A 19,740-nucleotide genomic window follows, 5' to 3' on the forward strand; every position below is an offset into this window, starting at 1 on the left:
CTGCCCACCTAGAAACCAAGGTGATGCCAAACCCTGCCATCCCCACCCAGTCCCATTTCTTTTTTAAAATACGCTATTTTTATTAAGAAACAAATCAAATAAATAACACTTACCAAGAAAAAAAAAACTTATTTCTATAAATAACAATATAAGAGTAAAGTGATATACAGTGTTGTGGGTCAGGAGGAGGCACAATGAATTACCCTGAGCTCGCGGCGCACTGGGACTGCAAGGTGACAGCCAGCGTGCGTAGCTGCTGCTGGTGTGGACACCAGCCCCAAAGCATTACTAAAACAGACAGGAAAGCCCAAACAATTATTTAGTCCCAGCCCCTCAGAGCCCTTCCACCCACCATACAACAGCGCGTGGTTACAGATGTGCTCGCCAGGCGCTCCGGGTGCTGCTTGCGCCGTGGTGTGTAAGGAGAGGAGAGAGCAGCTGCCGTCTGGGCCGGGATCAGCACATCTGGCCGAGGGCAGGGGGCCGTCTGAACCAGCAGAGGTGTTGGAAAGCTGCTGTTTTATAACAGCCCCGATCCCCGCGCCTCAGCAAGCCGGAGGAGCCCCTTATTCCCCGCTGCGGCAGCATGCACACACCGTGGAGGGTAAGGCAGTGTCGGAAGGCTGAGAGACCCACAGGGGTTTGGAAGGCAAAACGAAGGCAAAATACAGCAAGGCACAGGACAGGAGGCACTTCTGCTCCAGGGGCAGGCCCAGACCCTGTTCATCATACTGCAAGGATAATATATGAGCATAAATACGATTATGACAAGAATAAAGATACTACGGGTGGGAGCAAAGGACTTTACAACTTTCACTTTTTTTTTTTTTTGTTGTGATCTCAGTATCAAACATGGGAATCGAGATGTCCAGGAGAAACGACCAGGGCTGATTCTCCTCCCAGCGCAGGTTTCCCTCTTGGGAGCACACGGTCACCTGCAACACCCTGCGTTCAAATGCCCTCACGCTCACAGCCTTCACGGACACCACCTGATTGTCACCCCAGCCTCTCTACTGGAAACTGTTTGTGCTCCCTGGCACTTCAACAGCAAACGAGATCACACGCCTTGCCGTGACGATGGCGCCATCATTGCAGCTGGCCTGGCGATGAACCCCAGGTACCTGGCTACCAAAGAGGGGTCTCTGCACTTGGGGGGCTCGTCCCAGCCAGCTGCAGTTCCCTCAGACTGAGAGGTTTAAGTCTACCTTGGACCAAGCAAGCACAGAAATGCTTGCACCCCCAGTACACCTCTGTCCCGCAGGCACATCTGCAAAAACAACAGTGGCAGCGGAATCCCATCAGCTGCTCAAAGCTCAACGTCCACTGTGTCCTCCTCACGGTCCTTGACGTCCGTCGAGTCTGCGGAGGCGGGCTGCATCACCCCAAACTGCGCCAGCTTCGCCTTCTTCTGCTCCATGCTCTGCTTCCTCCATTTGATCCTCCGGTTCTGGAACCAGACCTTCACCTAGCAGGAAAACGGCACAACAGCTTAGCCCGAGGTCTTCAGAAACATACTGGGAAGAGCAGAAAAACTTCAGATCCGGTGTCGTGCAAGGATCCATACTGCATCAATTGTCTCCAGAGGATCTTAATACTCTACATTAGTCCTACCCAGCTCGAACTCCCACGCAAACAGCTTTGCGCACCTAAATGTTTTTTGCTCTTCTTAAAAAAAACAATAAATAATAAAAAGGATCGTCCCCAGCTGCCCCGTCTCTTACCTGAGTCTCCGTGAGATGCAGAGTTGCAGCCAGGTCGACTCGCTCCGTGCCCACCATGTACTGCTGCTTGAGGAACTCCTGCTCCAGCCGCTCCAGCTGCTCTGGTTTGAAGACCGTGCGGACCCTCTTCATCTTGCAGGGCCCCCCGGACCTCCAGGGCCCAGCGGGGCCCAGGGGATCGGTCCCTACGCAGTGAGACAACTCCAGACCTGCAAGAAACGGGGATTGAAGCGGTCTGCACGGTCGAGGCCGTTCCTCCAGCCCCGTGGCAAGTGCCGTGCCCTGCTTGCTTCTGCTCTAGCTGAAATCCAAACTCAGCTAGCTGCCCCGCAGCACACTGCACCGAAGGGGGTTGCGAGGAAGTAGCACAAAAAGCAAAGCAGGGACGTCCCTACAGGCAGGTACAACCTAGAACAGTCCTAGACACGCAGCCAGACCCAAAGAAATCAGGCAGCACTCGATATGAGCAGGCTTTAGCCCTTTTACAGGATCCTTGTAACATTATAAAGTCCATCAGGAGCTGTTGAATGCAAAAATGCCACCTCCACCCCCGAAGTCCCTAATCCCAAGTGCCTCATGGGGAGGTTTTGCCAACGTCAGCCCCCTGCTCCTACCCTTCCCTCGGCACCTGCAGCCAGCCAGAAGCAGGGGGAAGATGCTGAAGCTGGCCCGATGCAGGAGAGCTGCTCCCAGAGCAGGTCCTCACCTCCTCATCCCAGTCCCTCAGCAGGGTGAAGGAGCCAGAACATCATCAGCGGGATCTGCTCTCTGCGTTGTGTTGCTCTCTGTCTAGTTGTGGCCTGATGATAACGATAATTGCCTAATTAACACCCAAAACAGCACCACCATCACAGGATCTGCTGGCACCAGCCTAAGAGCAGTGCTGCGTCTTGGTCCTAAATCTCTCATCCTGCCCGCACAGATCCTGAGTTGAACACGTCTCCATGAAGAGGAGTGAGGCTGTGACCCCCAGGTCTATGTCTGCAGCCAGCCCTGTCCCCCCAGGGACCTTCCCACGAGCCAGATGTCCCCGGTGTCACCGCCAGGACTGCAGAGACCTCAGTCAAGGACCGAGCAAAGGGGGCAGCAGCTGTCAAGATAGGAAACTTTGCATCCAAGATGCTGGTGCTGGAGTTATAGCACACACAGGTACATTAGTGGGGGCTTTGCACCGCTGGGTGTAAAGCACTGAGGGACGGTCGAGTCCCCAGGCTGTTGGATCGGGGACCTCTGCTCCTCTTCTGAGCCCCAGAAAGGCTCCAGGCAGCGGGACCTGTGCACACAGTTGAGAACCTTGGTCACTGGTGGTAACTGGGGCCAGGAGAACACCCCCAGGTATCAAAATACACTCGGCGAAGGTGTCAGGAACCTGGCAAGATACGTCTGATGCTACGGCAGCCTCTGTCCTGCCAACACTCAGACACGCTTCAAGGATGAGAACCCGCTTTTAAAGCCAGTGGGGCTTTCCTGGATGGAAAGAAAACCACGCAGCCTGCGTGCGCAGGATCAGGGCAGTAACACAGCCAGCACCGTTCCGAAATCTCAGCCCCCAGGCAATGCGACCTGGCGGGGGGATATTGGCTCAGCTTTGAGCAGGAGCTGGATTTGGCAGCCCGTGGGGGCCCGGTGTCACCGCACGGCGTCACCAGGGTGCGGCAAGGACAGCCACCGGCCGTTCGGCGGCGTAACAGGTCTTGGAAAACCAACAACTCCTTTGTCTTTCAGGGACATGCTGTAAAGAACGACGCCGATTCCTACCCTGTAATGACTGAGACATTCTCCAGGCACAAACGGGCACCTTGACCTACTTCGTCTCATTAATTGTGCGTAAGTTCTGCGTGTGTGCAAGGATTTGTGCCAGCTCAACAACCCTAACCACACTTACACTATTTTCAGCACTCAGATAATTTCACCGGTCAGCCTTTTTCCCTGTTTTGGTACTTGGGATAATAGTGTGTGTGATTTCAAGTGAAATACTTTGTGGAAATAGTTCTGCAGACTGTTCGACTATATTTTCCTATCTGTATATGTAATACAATTAACTATATTTTCATATCTGTATATTTGATATAACACATCGAGTGACATACGTAGTTATAAAGATGCTGCCCAGTAAAAGAATTAATAGGTTAAATAGTTCTACTAAGTAGCTAAAAAAAAGATCCAGATAGCAAGTATTTTTGGTGTCTGAATATTGTAGCTGTCAGGATCGGGCTAGAGGTCCCAGTACAGGTAAAACTCTGTGCTTGGCTGCAGGTTTTCCCTGTGCAACAGAGAAACACGCTCTGAATACAGACAACTTCCAGAAAAAGAAGGGGGCAGCTACCCTGCAGAGAGGCACTGCCTCAAAGTAAATTAACGATTCTGAGCAGAAACTTACCGTGTCCCTCCCCGAGAACACAGGGCGTGCTGGGTTAGCATCACCCATAACCGCGGCATAAATTTTACCCACATTTTCGCCGGGTGCTCACTAGGAACACGACCGCTTGTGGGGGCCAGGTGCTGCGAAACTGCTGCCAGGGGTCCCAAAGGGGTCCCAAAGGGGTCCCAAAGCCCAGGGCGGCTGCGGGAGAAGCGGGACCCAGGGCTTTGGGGAACACGGCAGGGCACCACGCGTTGTGGAATCACAGACTCACCTAGGTTGGAAGAGACCTCCAAGATCACCTAGTCCAACCTCTGACCTACTTTTTTTTTCGTGGGTGGGAAGGAAAAAAAAAATCAGTTCCATCCACTGAAGCAGCCCTCGGTCGGGGGCTAGGCGTAGCCAAGGGGGCTCTCCCGTGCCCCAAAGCGACCGGGAGGGACTAAATCCCACCAGGGGCTGGCTTCGCCCCAACCGGTTATTGACGGGGGTACATGGCTGATAATTGCTGAGTGAGAAGGGGGAAAAATAATTCTTAGGGATTTTTTCCTCGCCCCCCCCCCCTTCCCTTCCTCCAGCCCAGCCCTTTTAACCCGGGGGTCGGCCGAGAGGCTGCAGGAGATGAAACCGCGGCCGCAGCGGTGGAAAAAAGGCATTTTGGGGGGGCCGGCCACCCCCTCACCCCCCCGACACGGGGCTGGGGAGCAGGGAGCCCCCCGGTGTCCCCCCCCCCGGATCCCCTCTCACCTGCGCCGCTGCCTCCCCAGCCCCAGCCCCAGCCCCAGCCCCAGCCCCAGCCCCAGGCCCCCGGCAGCGCCCCCGGCCCCGGCCAGCTCGGGGGCTGCGGGCAGGGGGCGGCGGGGCCGGGCCGGGGGGGGGCGGCCAGGATCGCCTCGATGTGGAAGGGGGTCCCGGGGGTCTTGGGGGGCGGCATGGCCCGAGGTTGCTGCCGGCAGCCGGCCCCAGGGGTTTATATGGGGCGGCGGGGAAGGGGCGCGCTCCCGTATGCAAAACGGGGGCGGGGGGGCTGCCCCACACCTCCGGGCCGCACGGACACCCCCCCCGCCCCCCCGGCCGGGCCAACGCCCCCCAGAGCCCTCCTCCCGAAATAACAGCCCCCAAAACCTCTCCTCCCCAAATAACAGCCCCCCCAACAGCCCTGATCCCGAAATAACACCCCCCAAAACCCCTCCTCCTGAAATAACAGCCCCCCAAAACCCCTTCTCCCCAAATAACCCCCCCAAACCCCTCCTCCCGAAATGGCAACCCTCCTAAAACCCTCCTCCCGAAATAACAGCCCCCAAAACCCCTCCTCCTGAAATAACAGCCCCCCCAAAACTCTTCCTTCTGAAATAACACCCCCCCCAGACACCCCTTCTCCCCAAATAATCACCCCCCAAAACCCCTCCTTCGGAAATAACACTCCCCCAAAACCCCTCCTCCCGAAAAAACACCCCCCAAAACTCCTTCTCCCGAAATAACAACCCCCCTAAAACCTCTCCTCCCAAAATAACAGCCACTGACACCCCTCCTTACGAAATAACGGCCCCCCCGAAACCCCTCCTTCTAAAATAACACCCCCCCAAAACCCCTCCTCCTGAAATGACAGCCCTCTGACCGCCCTCCGACCGAAATAACACCCCCCAAATCCCTCCTTCCATAATAACACCCCCTGACACCCCTTGTTCCAAAATACCCCCCCCCAAAAAAAAAAACCTCCCTCCGAAATCACCCCCCCCCAACACCCCGCCTTCCATCGTATCACCCCCCGCCACCCCCGTTCCAAACCGATGCCCCCAGGGCCACCCCACCCCCGCGTACCCCAACGCTCCTCCTTCCAAACCAACCCTTCCCTCCCCAAACCCTCCCCAACTCCCCTCCTCGCCCCCCGACCCCCCTTTTTCCCCACCAGCACCCTCCAGCCCCCCTCTTTCCGCTGCCACCCACCCCTTCCCCTACGGACGCCCCCCGGACGCCGGCCCCGTCCCACACCTCTCCCCGGGGCACCCCAAACCCACAGCCACGCGTGCCGGCGGAGCATCGCCCCCTGCGCACGGGGTACACGTGGCTGGGGGGATGTTTGGGGCCGTGCACCCCCCCCCTCGCCTTGGGGACACGGGAACACCATCCTCGCCCAGGCGTGTGACCGTGCTTTGGGGTCTGGTGTGGGTGGCACCCCCCGTGTGACGCCCCCCCCGGAGCCGATGGAAACCCGCAGCCGGCGCGGACGCCTCCAGAATCGACACCCGAAATTCGTTTTGCCGCGTGCGAACGCAGAGAAATCCCCAGACCGGAGCGATCGGGTTGTGAACACGGAGCCGAAATCCCCCGTGGCTTTAATAACCCAGCCCTAAGCGTGCGCCTGTGGCAAACCCTGCCCTAAACGGGGGGGTCCGTGCAGGTTGCTCACACTCCGAACTTCCTTTCCATCGCCCAAGCCAGAGAAATGGACCTCCCCGCGAAGGAGCAGCTCGGGGTTTTAAGCGATTGGGGCGTTTCAAGGAAATTTGGGGGCTGATTTCCTTTTCGAAGGGCTGGCGTCGATTCCCCCGCTGGTGTGGCAGCACCCCGGCGATGGCTGCGGGAGCCTCCGGGTGGGACAAAGGAATCCCTCGCGTTCGCCTTTGAAACGCGTTTTTTTTTTTTTCCTCCCGTTTAGCATCCTGCCTTCCACGACGGCTTCAAAATCGGTGAATAAATACAGCTGCCGCTTTATTGCCCCCTGTCCAAACACGCGGCCCCGGCCCTGCTGGCGGGCAGCCGTGCACCTAATTGAAATCACACGTTCAAAGCTGGGCGAGCGCCGAAACCTCTCCCCCCCACCCCAAAAAAAAACAAAAAAAAACAACTCCACCGAGGAGAAGGTGCGAGGGATTCACAGCTCCTGGCCCTGCTTTGCCCAAATTAAAACGTGGATTAAAACGCGGTTATACATGAGCTTTCCTGGCCATTTTTTTTTTAACGTTCTTAATTATTATTTTTTTCTCCTTCTAGGAAGTCAGAAATGCCACTATTTGGCTCCCCACGGGAAGAGACGGGAGAGACCCTCTGCCCATCGGCGTTTCTACCCTGCAAGGCTTTGGGATGGGCAGAAGGGCGGTGGTGGGATGCTGCCGGTGAGTAGGATGGATGGACGGACGGACGGACGGACCGCGAGGCGGAGGGACGGACGGACACGGCAGAATGCCTCTCCCGCTCGAGCCGCCTAACGAGGCGCCCCGTTGCCCATTAGTGCTGTGTGCTCAGCTAATGCGTTTGGGTTAAAAAGCTGGAAGTTTTCACCCGCTGGTAACGAGCTGGGAAATGTAGCACCCAGCAGCCAGGCCGAGCAGGGCAGGTTGAGCCCCTTCGGCCCACCCCGTCCGCAGGAGCTTCTGCAGGGGCTGCGAGGGGGAGATGAAAGGATGGACCCTGATCCTCTTTTATTTTTTATTTTTTGGGGGGGTGTTTTCTTTTCTTTTTTTTTTTTCCCCCCAGTTTTGTTTTTCAAGAGCGCAGAAAATAAAAGGGGAGGGGGAAGCCTCTGAAGGGGAGGGGAGGGGGGGAAAAAAAATCCCAACAACAAAACAACAAAAAAAAAGCCCCCAGCCCTTTGTAAACATCCCCCCTGAGCAAAGGGAAGGGGGTGAAAAGCATTTCCTGATAACTCCATTAAAGAATGAGGCTGCATTAACATTCCAAGTACCTCGGCAAGAGATGAAAGTGGGGAACTTGAGCTCAGCCTCTCCTTGCTCCAGATGTTATTATGGGCTCCCTGAAAGGTTTTTTTTATTTCTTTTTCGCACGGGGACAAAGATGTTGCCTACTTCAAACGGGGCTAATTGATGCTAATGACTATCAGATAGAGTGGGGGCCCTCGTTCCCCCCTGCGAAGGGGAAAAGAGAGAGCGCATTTTACAATCCCCCCATAGAAAACGCCCCGCTCTTCAAACCGGGTCGCTGCTCCGGGGATTTTTGTCTCTCCTCGGCTGCTGCTTTCTCTCCTCCTCCGCTCCCCCCCCCCATGTCTTTTTCTGCCCCCTCTCGCCCTGGGCGCCCTCGCCGCCCTCGCTCGTTCGCCCGTGCGAAATTTCGCACCTAGCCTCTGCCGGGCTCCGGCCGCCACCCGCCTCGAGCCTCAGGCCTTCCCGGTGGGCGAAAAGATGGAGTGGGTTTTTTTTTTTTTATTATTCCCCCAAAACCCACAGCAAGCACACGAGGAAATGGGAGCGGGGCTCGGCGCGTTGGTAACCCGCGTGGCGTCCCGCAAGGGGCAGAAAATCGCCCCGGCGCTGAGCGTCCTCTGGGGCAGGGCCTAGCGGGGAGAAGATGAGCCCGGGCCTTTTGCTTTAAAGCAACAAAAATGGGCTGAGAAGCGGGGTGCCGAGCGCCGGCTTTACCCCCGTGCCAGATTTTTGCAGCCTCTTCTCCAGGATCCCAACAACCCAACATCCCCCAAAGCGGGGACGCGGTGGCGCCCGCGGAAAGGCGGCGGGGAATGTCCTCAAATGGGGGACTCCTGGAGCTGGTGGCTCCCCCTTCCCCAAACGGATCCCCCCAGTGGGGAGAGGGGAGCTGGGCTTCGTGCACGCTGCACAAAGCGACGCGGGGTCTCTCCCTGGGGGATAACCGAGGTGTCCATCCCCTCATCACAACATCTAGAGAGAAGCTCCTTGGGCCAGGTGTTATTTTCATGTGTGCTTTCTCCCCGGGGAGCTGTGCCGGTGCTGGGCTGTGACACGGGGGTGGCTTTGCCACCTCGACCAAGGTCCCGGGGAGGCGCAGAGACCTCCAGAGCACGGCGCTGGTGCCGGTTGCCCTTGGCAAGCCCCGCTTGCAGCAGGGATGTGGCCACCAAACACTTGGCCTTCGGGACCCTCAGCACCTTGCGAGGTGCCAGTAACAGACCCAAACCGGGGAGAGGATGGGAGCGATGGCATCTGGGAGCGTGGCACGGCAGCGGGAGCACGGCCAGCTCCCCGCATCGCCCAGCACCCCCCCGGGGGTGGCTGCCGGCTGCGGGGCAAATGCTGCTGGCCCCCAGTTTGCCCCACTGGCCACTGGCCAGGCTGCGAGAGCCCCGCGCGAGCGGCAGCGCGGGGAGGAAAGGACGGACGGGATGGGATGGAGGAAGGATGGTGGATGGAAATCATCCAGGAAAGGATGGAGGAAAGGAGGAGCTGGGAGGGTGTTTCCTCCGAGAAAAGATGTGCCAGGCACCGTCCTGCGAAGGGGATTTTCCTCTCCCCCTGTCCCCTCGCCGTCCCCCCGGCCGCTGGCTGCAGGCCCCCGAAACCGAGCCTGCCGAAGGGGGATGCTCTTTTTTGGGGGCCCCCGCTTGCTGGGGGAAGGCAGAGGGCAGCATCCTCCCGGCCCCCGGCCCCAGACAGGCAATACACAACCCAGCCGGCCCGCAGACGCTGGCCCCGGCCGCATTGTCAGGTTAATTTGGGGTAATGGGCTGCAAAGCACCTCAGCCCCATCCAGCTCTCATTAGCACTTGATAATGTCAGGCATCCTGAGGGATTGCTGCTCCCCGAGCCGGTCCCCGGGGGCTTTCCGTGCTCCAGCCGGTCCTGCCCCCCAAAAATGTGGGGTGCAGCCGGCCCTACCCCAAAAAGTGCGGGGTACAGCAGGTCCTGCCCCAAAAAACTGCGGGACGGAGCCGGTTCTGCCCCCCAAATTGCAGGGTACAGCAGGTCCTGCCCTAAAATTGCGGGGCACAGCCGGTCCTGTCCCCCCCAAAAAAAAATGCGGGATAGAGCACGTCCTGCCCCAAAAACTGTAGGATACAGCAGGTCTTGCCTCAAAAACTGCGGGATACAGCCGGTCCTGCCCCAAAAACTGTGGGACGGAGCCCTGGGGGGCTGCAGCAGGCTGGCTGCTGAGTGTCCGGGGGGACCCCAAAATGCTCGTCACAACTCGCCACCAGCTCGCCCCGAAGCTGCGAGGACGAGGAGCACCCCGAAGCCCCGCATTCCCAATTAATTGGGAATTAGAAAACCGGCCCGGCACCGAGGCAGCCCTGGGACGGTCCTGAGTGCGCCATCAGCCCGCTGCCCCCTTCAATTATCTTCTCTCCCCGACATTGTTCTCTCCTAATGAGGAGGCTAATGACCAAAGGATGGTTCATAAGTGGTTCCCAGACTCTCCTTGCCCAGGGCAAACACCCGTCCACAATAGGATCACAAATTGTAGGGAGAAGCCCCGGCTGATCACATCAGAAACGGTGCGGGGATTTATCTCCCTGCCTTAACAACAACAGCGTGCTCTTAATCGCCGCTCCAAAGGGACAGCTAGCGGGGGATCTGCCCGGCCTCATCATTAAAAGCTGGCAGCATCTTTGCTAGCGCTGCCCCTTTGTTCATCTTTCATTATTCCGACGCTCCGGCCCCGTTAATTCCCCTCCATCTTATTAAATCAATAGAGAGGGAGCGGGGGGGGAAAGGGACGGGGCAGAGCGGGGGTCGCATCCTGCTGGGCTCCCGGCAAGGGGTGCGGGGTGTCGAGGGGACGGTCCGAGAGTTTGAGGCTGCATTTCCCAGCCTCTGCGGCTGGGGAAACTGAGGCACGAGGGCAGCCCAAGCCCCGGGGTGTTTCGGCACTCAGGGGACGCTTTATCCCACCGCCAGTCCCGCACCTCCCACGTTTTCCCTTATTTCATCCACCCCACCCCATCAGGAGGGACCTGATTGAATGCGATCGAGTTTTATAATAAAATCAGCCTCCCCCCCCCCAAAAAAAACCATTCCCCGTGAGCACCAGGGAGCCCCCAGGGGCTGCTGAAGTGGTCCCTCCACTGAGCTCCGGCCTGCAGAAGGAAAAATGAGGGGTTAAGACAAGCAGGATAAAAAGCTGTTCTCCTGAAAGTCGGAGGGGGCTTGCCCACACCAGCACCCTCCTGGGAACGTCCCCACAAACCATCCTGGGATCCCCCTTTGCAGGGAAATTCGGGCTCTGGGCTCTGTACCAACCCCCATGACCAATGGTGCAGTTTTCTTTGATTTTTTCTTTGTTTTTCTCTTTTCCCCAGCTGCTCGTCCCAGCGAAACGAACCAGACAGGTTCCTCGGAGCCCTGTGGCATGGAGGGAGCTGCTCCGCTGCTGGGCCAGGAGGGAAGGAGCAGGGCCAGGAGCACCAGCGGCTGCGGCAGGGCCCCATGGCAAACCCAGGTAGTTCCCTTAGGAGTGCGACCCCCTAAACTCTGAGATTTGGGACACTGCAGCTGCGTTTCCAGGCAGGTCACCCCATTTTCACCCTGTTTTCGTGCACCAGCCAGGCGCTGCTTGCCAGCTGGGAGCGTGGTGCCCCTCGGTCAGTGCCGCTCCAGCAGGGCCAGGCGATCCGAGGTGTCCCAAAGCGAGCGCGGGGTGAATTCACCCCACAAGGCTGCACAAGGTGGGACACGGTGGTGTTTCCTCTCCCCCGAGCAGGTGGAGCTGCTGGCAGCCTCGGGAAGCTTTATTTGATGTTTCAATCGGGAATTAAAGGGGAGGGAGAAGCGGGGGAAATGCTCCCTGACCATTTAACAAGATTACACGACGAGACGGAGCCGGGAAACGTGCACGGCCGACCCCGGTGCCCCGTGACTTGAGCCTCTGCTGCCGGCAGGCTGCTGGCCCCAGCACCCCGACCCCTCCACGGCACGCCGTAATCCCATTTAGCAAAAAGAGAGGGTGAGGGGACAGCCTGAGGAGGAGAACGGGGCTGCCAGCTCGGGGAAGGGACACAAATGTGCCTGGGAAAGAGCCCGGGACACAGGGATCTGGTGGCTGGTGGCTGCTCCAGCACCCTGCTAACTCCTACTGCCCTGAGCAAACCTGGCCCTGCAAACAGACCGCGGCCGTCGCCGTGCGCTCAGCAGGAATAATCCCGGCAGGAAGGACAGCGGGGGGCACGGGGAGCCGCAGGGCTGCAGCTCCGCCCGATGATCCCTTCTGCTATCTCTCCGTCCATCTCCCACCCCGTCTCATTGACCCAGCCACCCATTCGCACCTATTCATCCATGCCAGCAGGCCAGCATCCATCCATCCATCCCTCCATCCCTCCATCCATCCATCCGTGTGCAGACCGTGCTCCTCTGGGCAAATAAATCCACCCAGGCACAGCCAGCGACCGTCCTGCAAGCAGCCTCCGGCTCGTCTACCTGCAGGCACCGAGCGGGGCTGGCTAGGGCGGGCTCGGCACCGCAATCCTGAGCAGAGAGCCTTTATCCTCTTAATAAGGCTGCTCAGTTCTCACGTCCTCGTAATTACCTGCCACTGAAAACCAACTAACCAACCCTTTTTTCATTTATTTTTTTTTTCCAGATGGGTGAAAAAACAGCAGTACCGTGCACAGTCTTGGGAAGGGACTGGTGGGCTGCAGGGCAGAAGGACCCTCAGGGGACACAAGGAGCAAAGACTCTGTCCCAGGTGATTTTATCCAGCCCAAAACCTTGCCAAGCTCTCGGAGCATTTGAAAAAGTCAATCAAGCCCATCAGTTTTAATTAAAGCCGTTTCCCCAGTTGGACGCTGCCTGAGCTGCAGGGGCATCGCCTGGCACAGGGACGGGTCCAAAGGGCCCGATCCTGCCCGATGCTGAGCACTGCCAGCTCCCAGGGGATTAAACGTGTCCTGAGAACAACTTAACTCTCTCAATCAGCTCGGCCCCCGGCCGGGCGATATTAAAACACCCCCGTAAGCCCTGTTGTCTCGGGGATGATTGCAATAAACCCACCGGCACGCCAGATTAGCGGGTCAAACCCGCCGGCGCGCCCTCGGCTCCCATCAGACATGTGAAGACATTAGCACAGTTTGGGCTCTTTGAGACACGCCAGCTAATCCCGGCTCTAAAAACAGCCGGAACAAAGGGCAGCTTCCGTCACGTCGTCCCCTTCTCCCTGCATCATCCCCTTCTCCCTGCGCTGCTCCCCTCCCTGCGTTGTCCCCTCTCCGTTTCTCACCTGCCATCAGAAAATCTCTACCCGGGTCCCATCCTTCCCATCGCCAGGCAGGGTTAGCAGGGAACTGGGATTCCCTATTTCCCTCCTCTACAAAGTCCAGGGCCCCTGATTTTTCCCCGTTTTTCCCCAATTTTCCTGGCTCCTGCAGAGAGCAGGATGCCATCGCTGCAGCCCCAGGTCCCCGCTCGCTGTGAGCTGTAGGCAGAGCAGGGCGTTGCAAGGGAACTCTGCTGGCAGGAAAGACAGGCAGGTGGACGGACTGCGGGACGGAGGGGGGCTGCAAAGGTCCTGAGCGATTTTAGAGCCAAAGGAGGCATCTGAGCACGCCGGTGCCTTTGGGATGAGCCCAGGAAAGGGGGCTGACAGTGGGTGGGGTGTGTGGGGTGCCCCCGGAGCTCCAGGACTTGGTCCCACGGACAAGCCCCTTTCACATCCCCCTACTCCAGGGAAGATGAACCCCACGGGCAGCAAGGGTTAACCAACCATCCACCCCACAGCGGGGCAGGACTCCCAGCCCCCCGGGGGAACCCAGGAACAGCCACAGCCACTTTCTCCTCTAAACCCAGCCTCGCATAAATAATTTATTTTCGCACTGCAAAAATAACCGGTGCCCGGTATATATTAGATACGCTCCTTGCCAGCTATGATACAACAACATATAATACACGGAACAAAACCTCCCGGCGGGGCGGGCTCAGCAGCATTTTGCCACAGTCTGTGCAGGGGGGGCCGCGGCCTCCTGGAGGCCCTCCGCCCCCGCCGGGAGGTCCTGCTCCTCCTCGCCGCGGTGGCTCTGCGAGTCGGGGCTCCTCTGCGGGGCGGCCAGGCCCATCTTGGCCAGTTTGGCTTGCTGCTGCTCCAGGCTCTGCTTCCTCCACTTGATCCTCCGGTTTTGGAACCAGACTTTCACCTTAGGAAGAGACAAGACGGAGCTTGGTGCTCGAACCTGGCTTTGCCACGGACCAGCAGCCAAAGGCAGTGCCCCCAGGCCCTACAAGGCTTCCCCAGAGTTCCTGGACCCTACACAGCCTCCCCCGAGCCCTATATGGCTCCCCTGAGTGCCTGGGCCCTATATGGCTCCCCCTGAGTACCTGGGCCCTACATGGCCTCCCCCTGAGCCCTATACAGCTCCCCCCAAGTGCCGGGGCCCTACACGGCTTCCCCCAAGCTCCCGGGCCCTACAAGCCCTTCCCCCAAGCCCTATACGGCTCCCCCCAAATTGCCCGGACCCTACACAGGCCCTGGCTGTCCAGGACTGCTGTCCCCTGCCACCGTCTGCCCCCGAGGTGACAAAAAAGCTGTCCCCCAGCAGCTGATCCCACCCCGATGAGCTGGAGCCTGCCAGCGGGGGATAAGATCCAAACCCTTAAATTTGACATAAATTCAACCCCTCCAGCGGGTGGCCGCTTCGTGACTCAGTTTCCCCCCCCCTCTTTTAATGTAAATTTTTTGGGAACTTCCCCAAAACCCCACGCCCCGTGGATGAAAGCCTGGTGGGTTTGGGATCCCCCATCTTGAGCCCGCCGAGGGAAATTTCGGGGGGGGCTGCTGGAGCTCGGCGGTTGCCCGGACCCTCACCTGCTCCTCGGTGAGGTGCAGGGCGGAGGCGAGCAGGCCCCGCTCGGCGCCCACCAGGTACTGCTGCCGCGCAAACTCCTGCTCCAGCCGGGCCAGCTGCTCGCTGGTGAAGATGGTCCGCACCCGCTTGGCCTTGCCGGCCTTGGCCTTGAGGATGGGGAAGCAGCACTTGGAGAGGAGGAAGCCTGGGGGGGGGGGAAGGAGAGGGGTGGGTTGGGGTGGGGGGGGGGTAGGATCCCCTGGAGGGTCCCCCCCTTGGAGCGAGGGGCTCCCTGGGGAGGCAGAGGGGATCTCCCCGTGGGGAGCTGTCCCCTCTCGGGAGCAGAAGGGGTCTCCCCATATGTGTCCCCCCCCCATTTTGAGAGGATCTCCTCACACTCCCCAGTCTGGAGAGTTTCTCCTCACACCCCAATTCCTCCTGAAGACCTGGGGGGGGTCCCCTAGAAGAGGTGGAAGGAGCTCCCCCACCCACAAACGTCCCCAAAAGGGAAGGCAGGCAGGGGTCCCCAGGGGGATAAGGACGGAGGTGGCCATTTGGGGACACCCCCCCCCCCCCAGCCTCCCCCCAAGCCCCCCGGGGTGGGGGGGTCGGACCCTACCTGTGGCTCCCAGGCGAGCTGCCCAGGCTGGGGGGGGTCCGCAGCAGGCGGCGCAGAGCGGCCGGGGAGGGGTTGTGGGGCCGGGGGGGGGGTCCCGGAGGGGTCCCCAGGGGGGCAAAAACGGGGCTGGGGTCGGGGTCGGGGTTGGGGTCGGGGGGGGCGAGGCTCGTCCCAGCAGGGCTGCGATGGTGAAGGCCTGGCCGGGCCGGGAGGGGGGCGACGGGGCCGGGGGCGGCATGGCGGGGGCTGCTGGGGCTGCACAGCCAGGCTTTATAGGGCCGGGAGGGGGGGTAGGGGATGGGATGGGATGGGGTGGGGTGGGACGGGATGGGTGGGATGCAATGGGATGGGATGGGTGGGATGCAATGGGATGGGATGGAGCGGGCGGGGACCGCCCCAGGACACCCCCCCCTGCAGCCGCCCCCACCGTGTTTGTGCCTCCCCCCCCCCTTCTCCGCTTCAGGATGCGGCCCCCCGGGGTTTGGGGGGGGGGGGACACCCCGAAGCCACCAGAGCTGCTCCCCCCCCCCCCCCCCCCACACTCGAGGTGTGTGGGGGGGCACATCTTGGACCCCCCCCGTCATCCTCAGCTGGCTGCACCCCTGCTTTTGGGGGGGGGGCACAGCCATGGCCGGGCCCTCCGGGTGAAGGGACACGACCGGGGACACCCGGGGATGCGGTGGCAGAGGTGGGCACCCCCCCTTCACCGTGTCCCCCCCCCCCCCCGGCAGGGCCCCGCTGATGGGATTCAGATGGTCATTAGGGCCTGAGATGCTTAAAACCCAGCGGCTTTTCCTAATGAGCTGGGAAAAGTCACACCTCGGGCCCGGCCCGGCGGGGGAGCGCGTCCCGGTCAAAGGACGCCACCGGGTTTATTGGGGAGGAAATGGGGTGCGGGGGGAGCTGGGGGGGCAGGACCCACACCTGTGGGGCATTTTGAGCCCCGCTTCCCCCCCCCTTGCTCGGTGTTCCCGAGGGAGCCAGGATCCTGCGCTGGGAATAACGGGGGCATCGCTACGGCACGGAGGAAAAAACATTTTGGGGGCTCTGAGCATCGCGGAGCGTCCTTGGATCAGCAGCTGCGTGGGATGGGGACCGTGGGGATGGGATCACGGCTCCGTATGGGGCTGGGGACCGTGGGGATGGGATCACGGCTCCGTATGGGGCTGGGGACCGTGGGGATGGGATCACGGCTCCCTATGGGGCTGGGGACCGTGGGGACGGGATCACGGCTCCGTATGGGGATAGGGACTGTGGGGATGGGATCACATCTCCCTACGGGGCTGGCTGCTGAAGGCTCCCTTGGTATTTTATAGCAAAAAACCCCAAAACCCACCGCGAGGCCACCATCCCCGGCTTGCCCCACGGACACCACCCCGCAGCCCCTGCGGCCAGGGGCAAATAAAGGCCCTGGGGGGGGGGGGGGGGCAGAGATGAAAGGGCGGCAGATTTGGCGTTATTAGTTCTTAATTACGGCCTTGAAAGGGCCGAGATAAAAAGGCAGGAGGCCCCCGCCGCGGCAAGGTGCGTGTTTGGTTAGGAGGTGCTTTCCCTTTTTTTTCAATTCCCTTTTTCCTCTCTCCTGGCGGAGCTGTGTGATGGCACTGAGCAAACACCCCCGGCCCCAAAAGTGGGGGTCCCCGCCCCCCCCCCCCCGGGTTTTTCTTTGCCTACAGGGCTCAGAGCATCCGGGGGGGTGGGATGTGGGTGACAAGGGACCGAAATGGGGACACCGGATGGGACGCACGGGGATGGGACCCTGTGGTGCTTTGGGGCGGGCAGGTGGGAAAATCCTGCCCCGGAGAGGAGGGGGGAGGTTTTTAGGGCTTTTTTTGGGGGGGTCACTGCCTCCTTCAGCCAGGTCTGGACCCAGGAATGTGAGCAGGACCCGGGCGTTGCACCTGGCTGGCTCCTGCCTGATCCTGAGCCCCAAGGCCCTGCTGTCGGAGGGGGGAAGCTCCTGAGCTAATTAATATCAATTGCTGGTCATTAGCCCAGGCCCGGCTGTCTGGGCACGGTGTGGATTGCCCCGTCTGCCCACCGGGATGGGGCCTCCAACCTCACCCCCCCCCCCCGGCCAGGGGACATCAGGAGTGGCCCTGCTGGGGGCCGGGGACACCCCATTTTTTTAGGGGAAATCAGTGTTTTAACCAGTGCAGCTGAAATTCCCGTACAAAGCAGAGGAGAGCCGGGGTGCCCGCTGCCGTCAGGTGCCCGAGGAGCTCTGCTTGCGGTGACAAGCCAGGATGTTTTAAAAGTCTTTTTTTCATATATATATATGTATTTATATACCCTGCCAGTTTCAAGGGGATCTCCTTGCCCAGGAGCCCTGGGAAGTTAAAAACCTCAGCAGACGGAGGCGTTCCTGCAAATGAAATCATCCGGAGCTATGACGCAGGCTAAAATATAAGGGGAAATTAATGGGGGAAACGAATCTCGCTCAGGGCATGGTGTCAGGGCCCCCGGCATCAGGGGCTGGGGGTTTGGTGCAGGGTGGTTACAGACACCCACAGCGATGGGCCTGCCCGGGTCATTTTTCCATAATCTTCCTCAATTTCTGTTTCAGGGCTTTTGTGGGGTTGGTGGCTCAGGATAAGTTAGTGGGCATCCCAGTTAGTGGATATCCCAGTTAGTGAGCATCCCAGTTAGCGAGCTTCCCAGTTAGCGGGCATTCCAGTTAGCAGGGATCCCAGTTGGGGGGCATCCCAGTTACTCAGCTTTCCAGAAGGGAAGCATCCCAATTAGCAGGATCCCCCTGAGTGGGGAGACGTGTCGATGAGCATCCCAGTTAGTGAGCATTCCAGCCAGCAAGTGTCCCAGTTAAGAGCCATCCCAGTTAGTGCAATCCCAGTTAGCACAACCCCAATCAGTAGGATTGCGGTTAGTGAGGATCTTGGTTAGCAGGGATCCCAGTTAGCATCTGTCAGTAAGTGGGGATCCCAGTTACTGGGGATCCCAGTTTGCAGCTTCCTATTTATCAGGAGCCCAGTTAGGAAGCATCCCAGTTAGCAGACCCCTTAATTTGCAGGATGCCAATTAGTGGGGGTCTCAGTTATTGGTCACCCCAGTTAGTGGGCACCCCAGTTAGTTGCCTCCCAGTTAGTGGGCATCCCAGTTACTGGGCATCCCAGTTACTGGGCATCCCAGTCAGTGGGCATCCCAGTTAGTGAGCATCCCAGTTAGTGAGCATCCCAGTCAGTGGGCATCCCAGTTAGTGGGCATCCCAGTTAGTGAGCATCCCAGCTAGAGAGCATACAAATTAGTGGGGTCCCAATCAGTGAATATCCCAGTTACTGGGGTTCCAGTTAGTGTACATCCTGGCTGGTGAGCATCCCAGTTAGTGGGGATCTTAGTTACTGGGGATCCCAGTTAGTTGGGATCCTGGTTGGTGAGCATCCCAGTTAGCGGGGATCTTAGTTACTGGGGATCCCAGTTAGTTGGGATCCTGGTTAGTGAGCATCCCAGTTAGTGCGGATCTTAGTTACTGGGGATCCCAGTTGGTTGGGATCCTGGTTGGTGAGCATCCCAGTTAGTGCGGATCTTAGTTACTGGGGATCCCAGTTAGAGGGGATCCTGGTCAGTGAGCATCCCAGTTAGCGGGGTCCCAGTTAGTCAGGATGCCAGTTCGCAGGGTCCCAGTTCGCAGGAGGACCCCAGGAGCGGGGTCCCGCTGGGTGCCAGCGGCCGGGGCCGTTCCCCCGCTGTCCGCCAGAGGCCGCTGCGCCACCGCGCTGCGACACGGGGAGGGGGGGGGACACTGCGGTGGCACCCAGCGGGGCTGGGACACCCTGGGGTGGGACATCCCGGGAGGGGACGGTGGGGTGGGACACTGCAGGGATGGGGCATCCCGGGGTGGGACACGCCAGCATGGGACATGCCAGAATGGGACACAATGGGGTGGGACGCACCAGGAGGGGACACACCAGGAGGGGATAAACCTGGATGGGACACACCAGGACAGGATGCAGTGGGATGGGACACAATGGGATGAGATACAATGGGATGGGACACACCAGGATGGGACACAACGGGACGGGACACCCTAAGGTGGGACACCCCCAGGCCATGCATTTTCTCCCAGGACACTGCGTGGCTAGAGGGGGTCCCGGCGGCGGGTGACACCCAGCCTCCTCTCCACGCACGGGTGCCGCCACCAGCCCCGTGCCCTCCGGCTGAGCCCCAGGCGGCACCAGGAAGGCGAGGGCCACCTCCGGGAGGAAGCTGGGTGCGGTCCCACCACGCGTGACGGCAACCCAAGGGTGACCCAAGGAGGGTGGCTGTGGCACCCAGGGGTGCTGTCCCCCAGCGCGGCTGCTTTAGGGGCACAGACGGGGACTCTGACCCCAGCCTGGGGCTGGAACCTGCCCCAGAGCCCATCCCAAGCTGTGTGGCTCCCAAAGCTGCACAAACCCCGTGGGGATGGTGACCACAGCACCCCACGCGTTGGCAGCCCCCACGGTGGCCAAATTCAGCCCATCACTAGCCGGGACAGCATCGGGGCTGCAGCCAGCTTCAAAAAAAACCCCAACTAGCCCTAAAAAGGGGCACTTCTTTG

The 19,740-nt window shown here is 59.7% G+C and overlaps 2 protein-coding genes across 2 annotated transcripts; both read right to left on the minus strand.

Annotated features, from left to right (window-relative positions):
- Positions 1–37: 37 nt before the first annotated feature.
- On the minus strand, positions 38–5,093 carry LOC310898745 (homeobox protein not2-like). The gene is made up of 3 exons (XM_083834156.1): positions 4,831–5,093; positions 1,722–1,930; positions 38–1,465 (listed from the first exon to the last, which is right to left on the minus strand). Exons 1-3 carry the CDS (start codon positions 5,015–5,017, stop codon positions 1,307–1,309), a joined length of 555 nt encoding a protein of 184 aa, XP_083690282.1. The 5' UTR covers positions 5,018–5,093; the 3' UTR covers positions 38–1,306.
- Positions 5,094–13,247: 8,154 nt separating this feature from the next.
- Positions 13,248–15,423, minus strand: LOC310899259 (uncharacterized protein; the record flags this gene model as incomplete). Its single annotated transcript, XM_083835477.1, has 3 exons — positions 13,248–13,918; positions 14,587–14,771; positions 15,186–15,423. The coding sequence occupies 3 exons, from the start codon at positions 15,421–15,423 to the stop codon at positions 13,703–13,705; spliced, it is 639 nt and encodes a 212-aa protein (XP_083691603.1). The 3' UTR covers positions 13,248–13,702.
- Between the last annotated feature and the right edge of the window lie 4,317 nt (positions 15,424–19,740).

This window comes from Anser anser (assembly GCF_964211835.1).
Source record: "Anser anser genome assembly, chromosome: 4".
NCBI classification, from domain to species: domain Eukaryota; kingdom Metazoa; phylum Chordata; class Aves; order Anseriformes; family Anatidae; genus Anser; species Anser anser.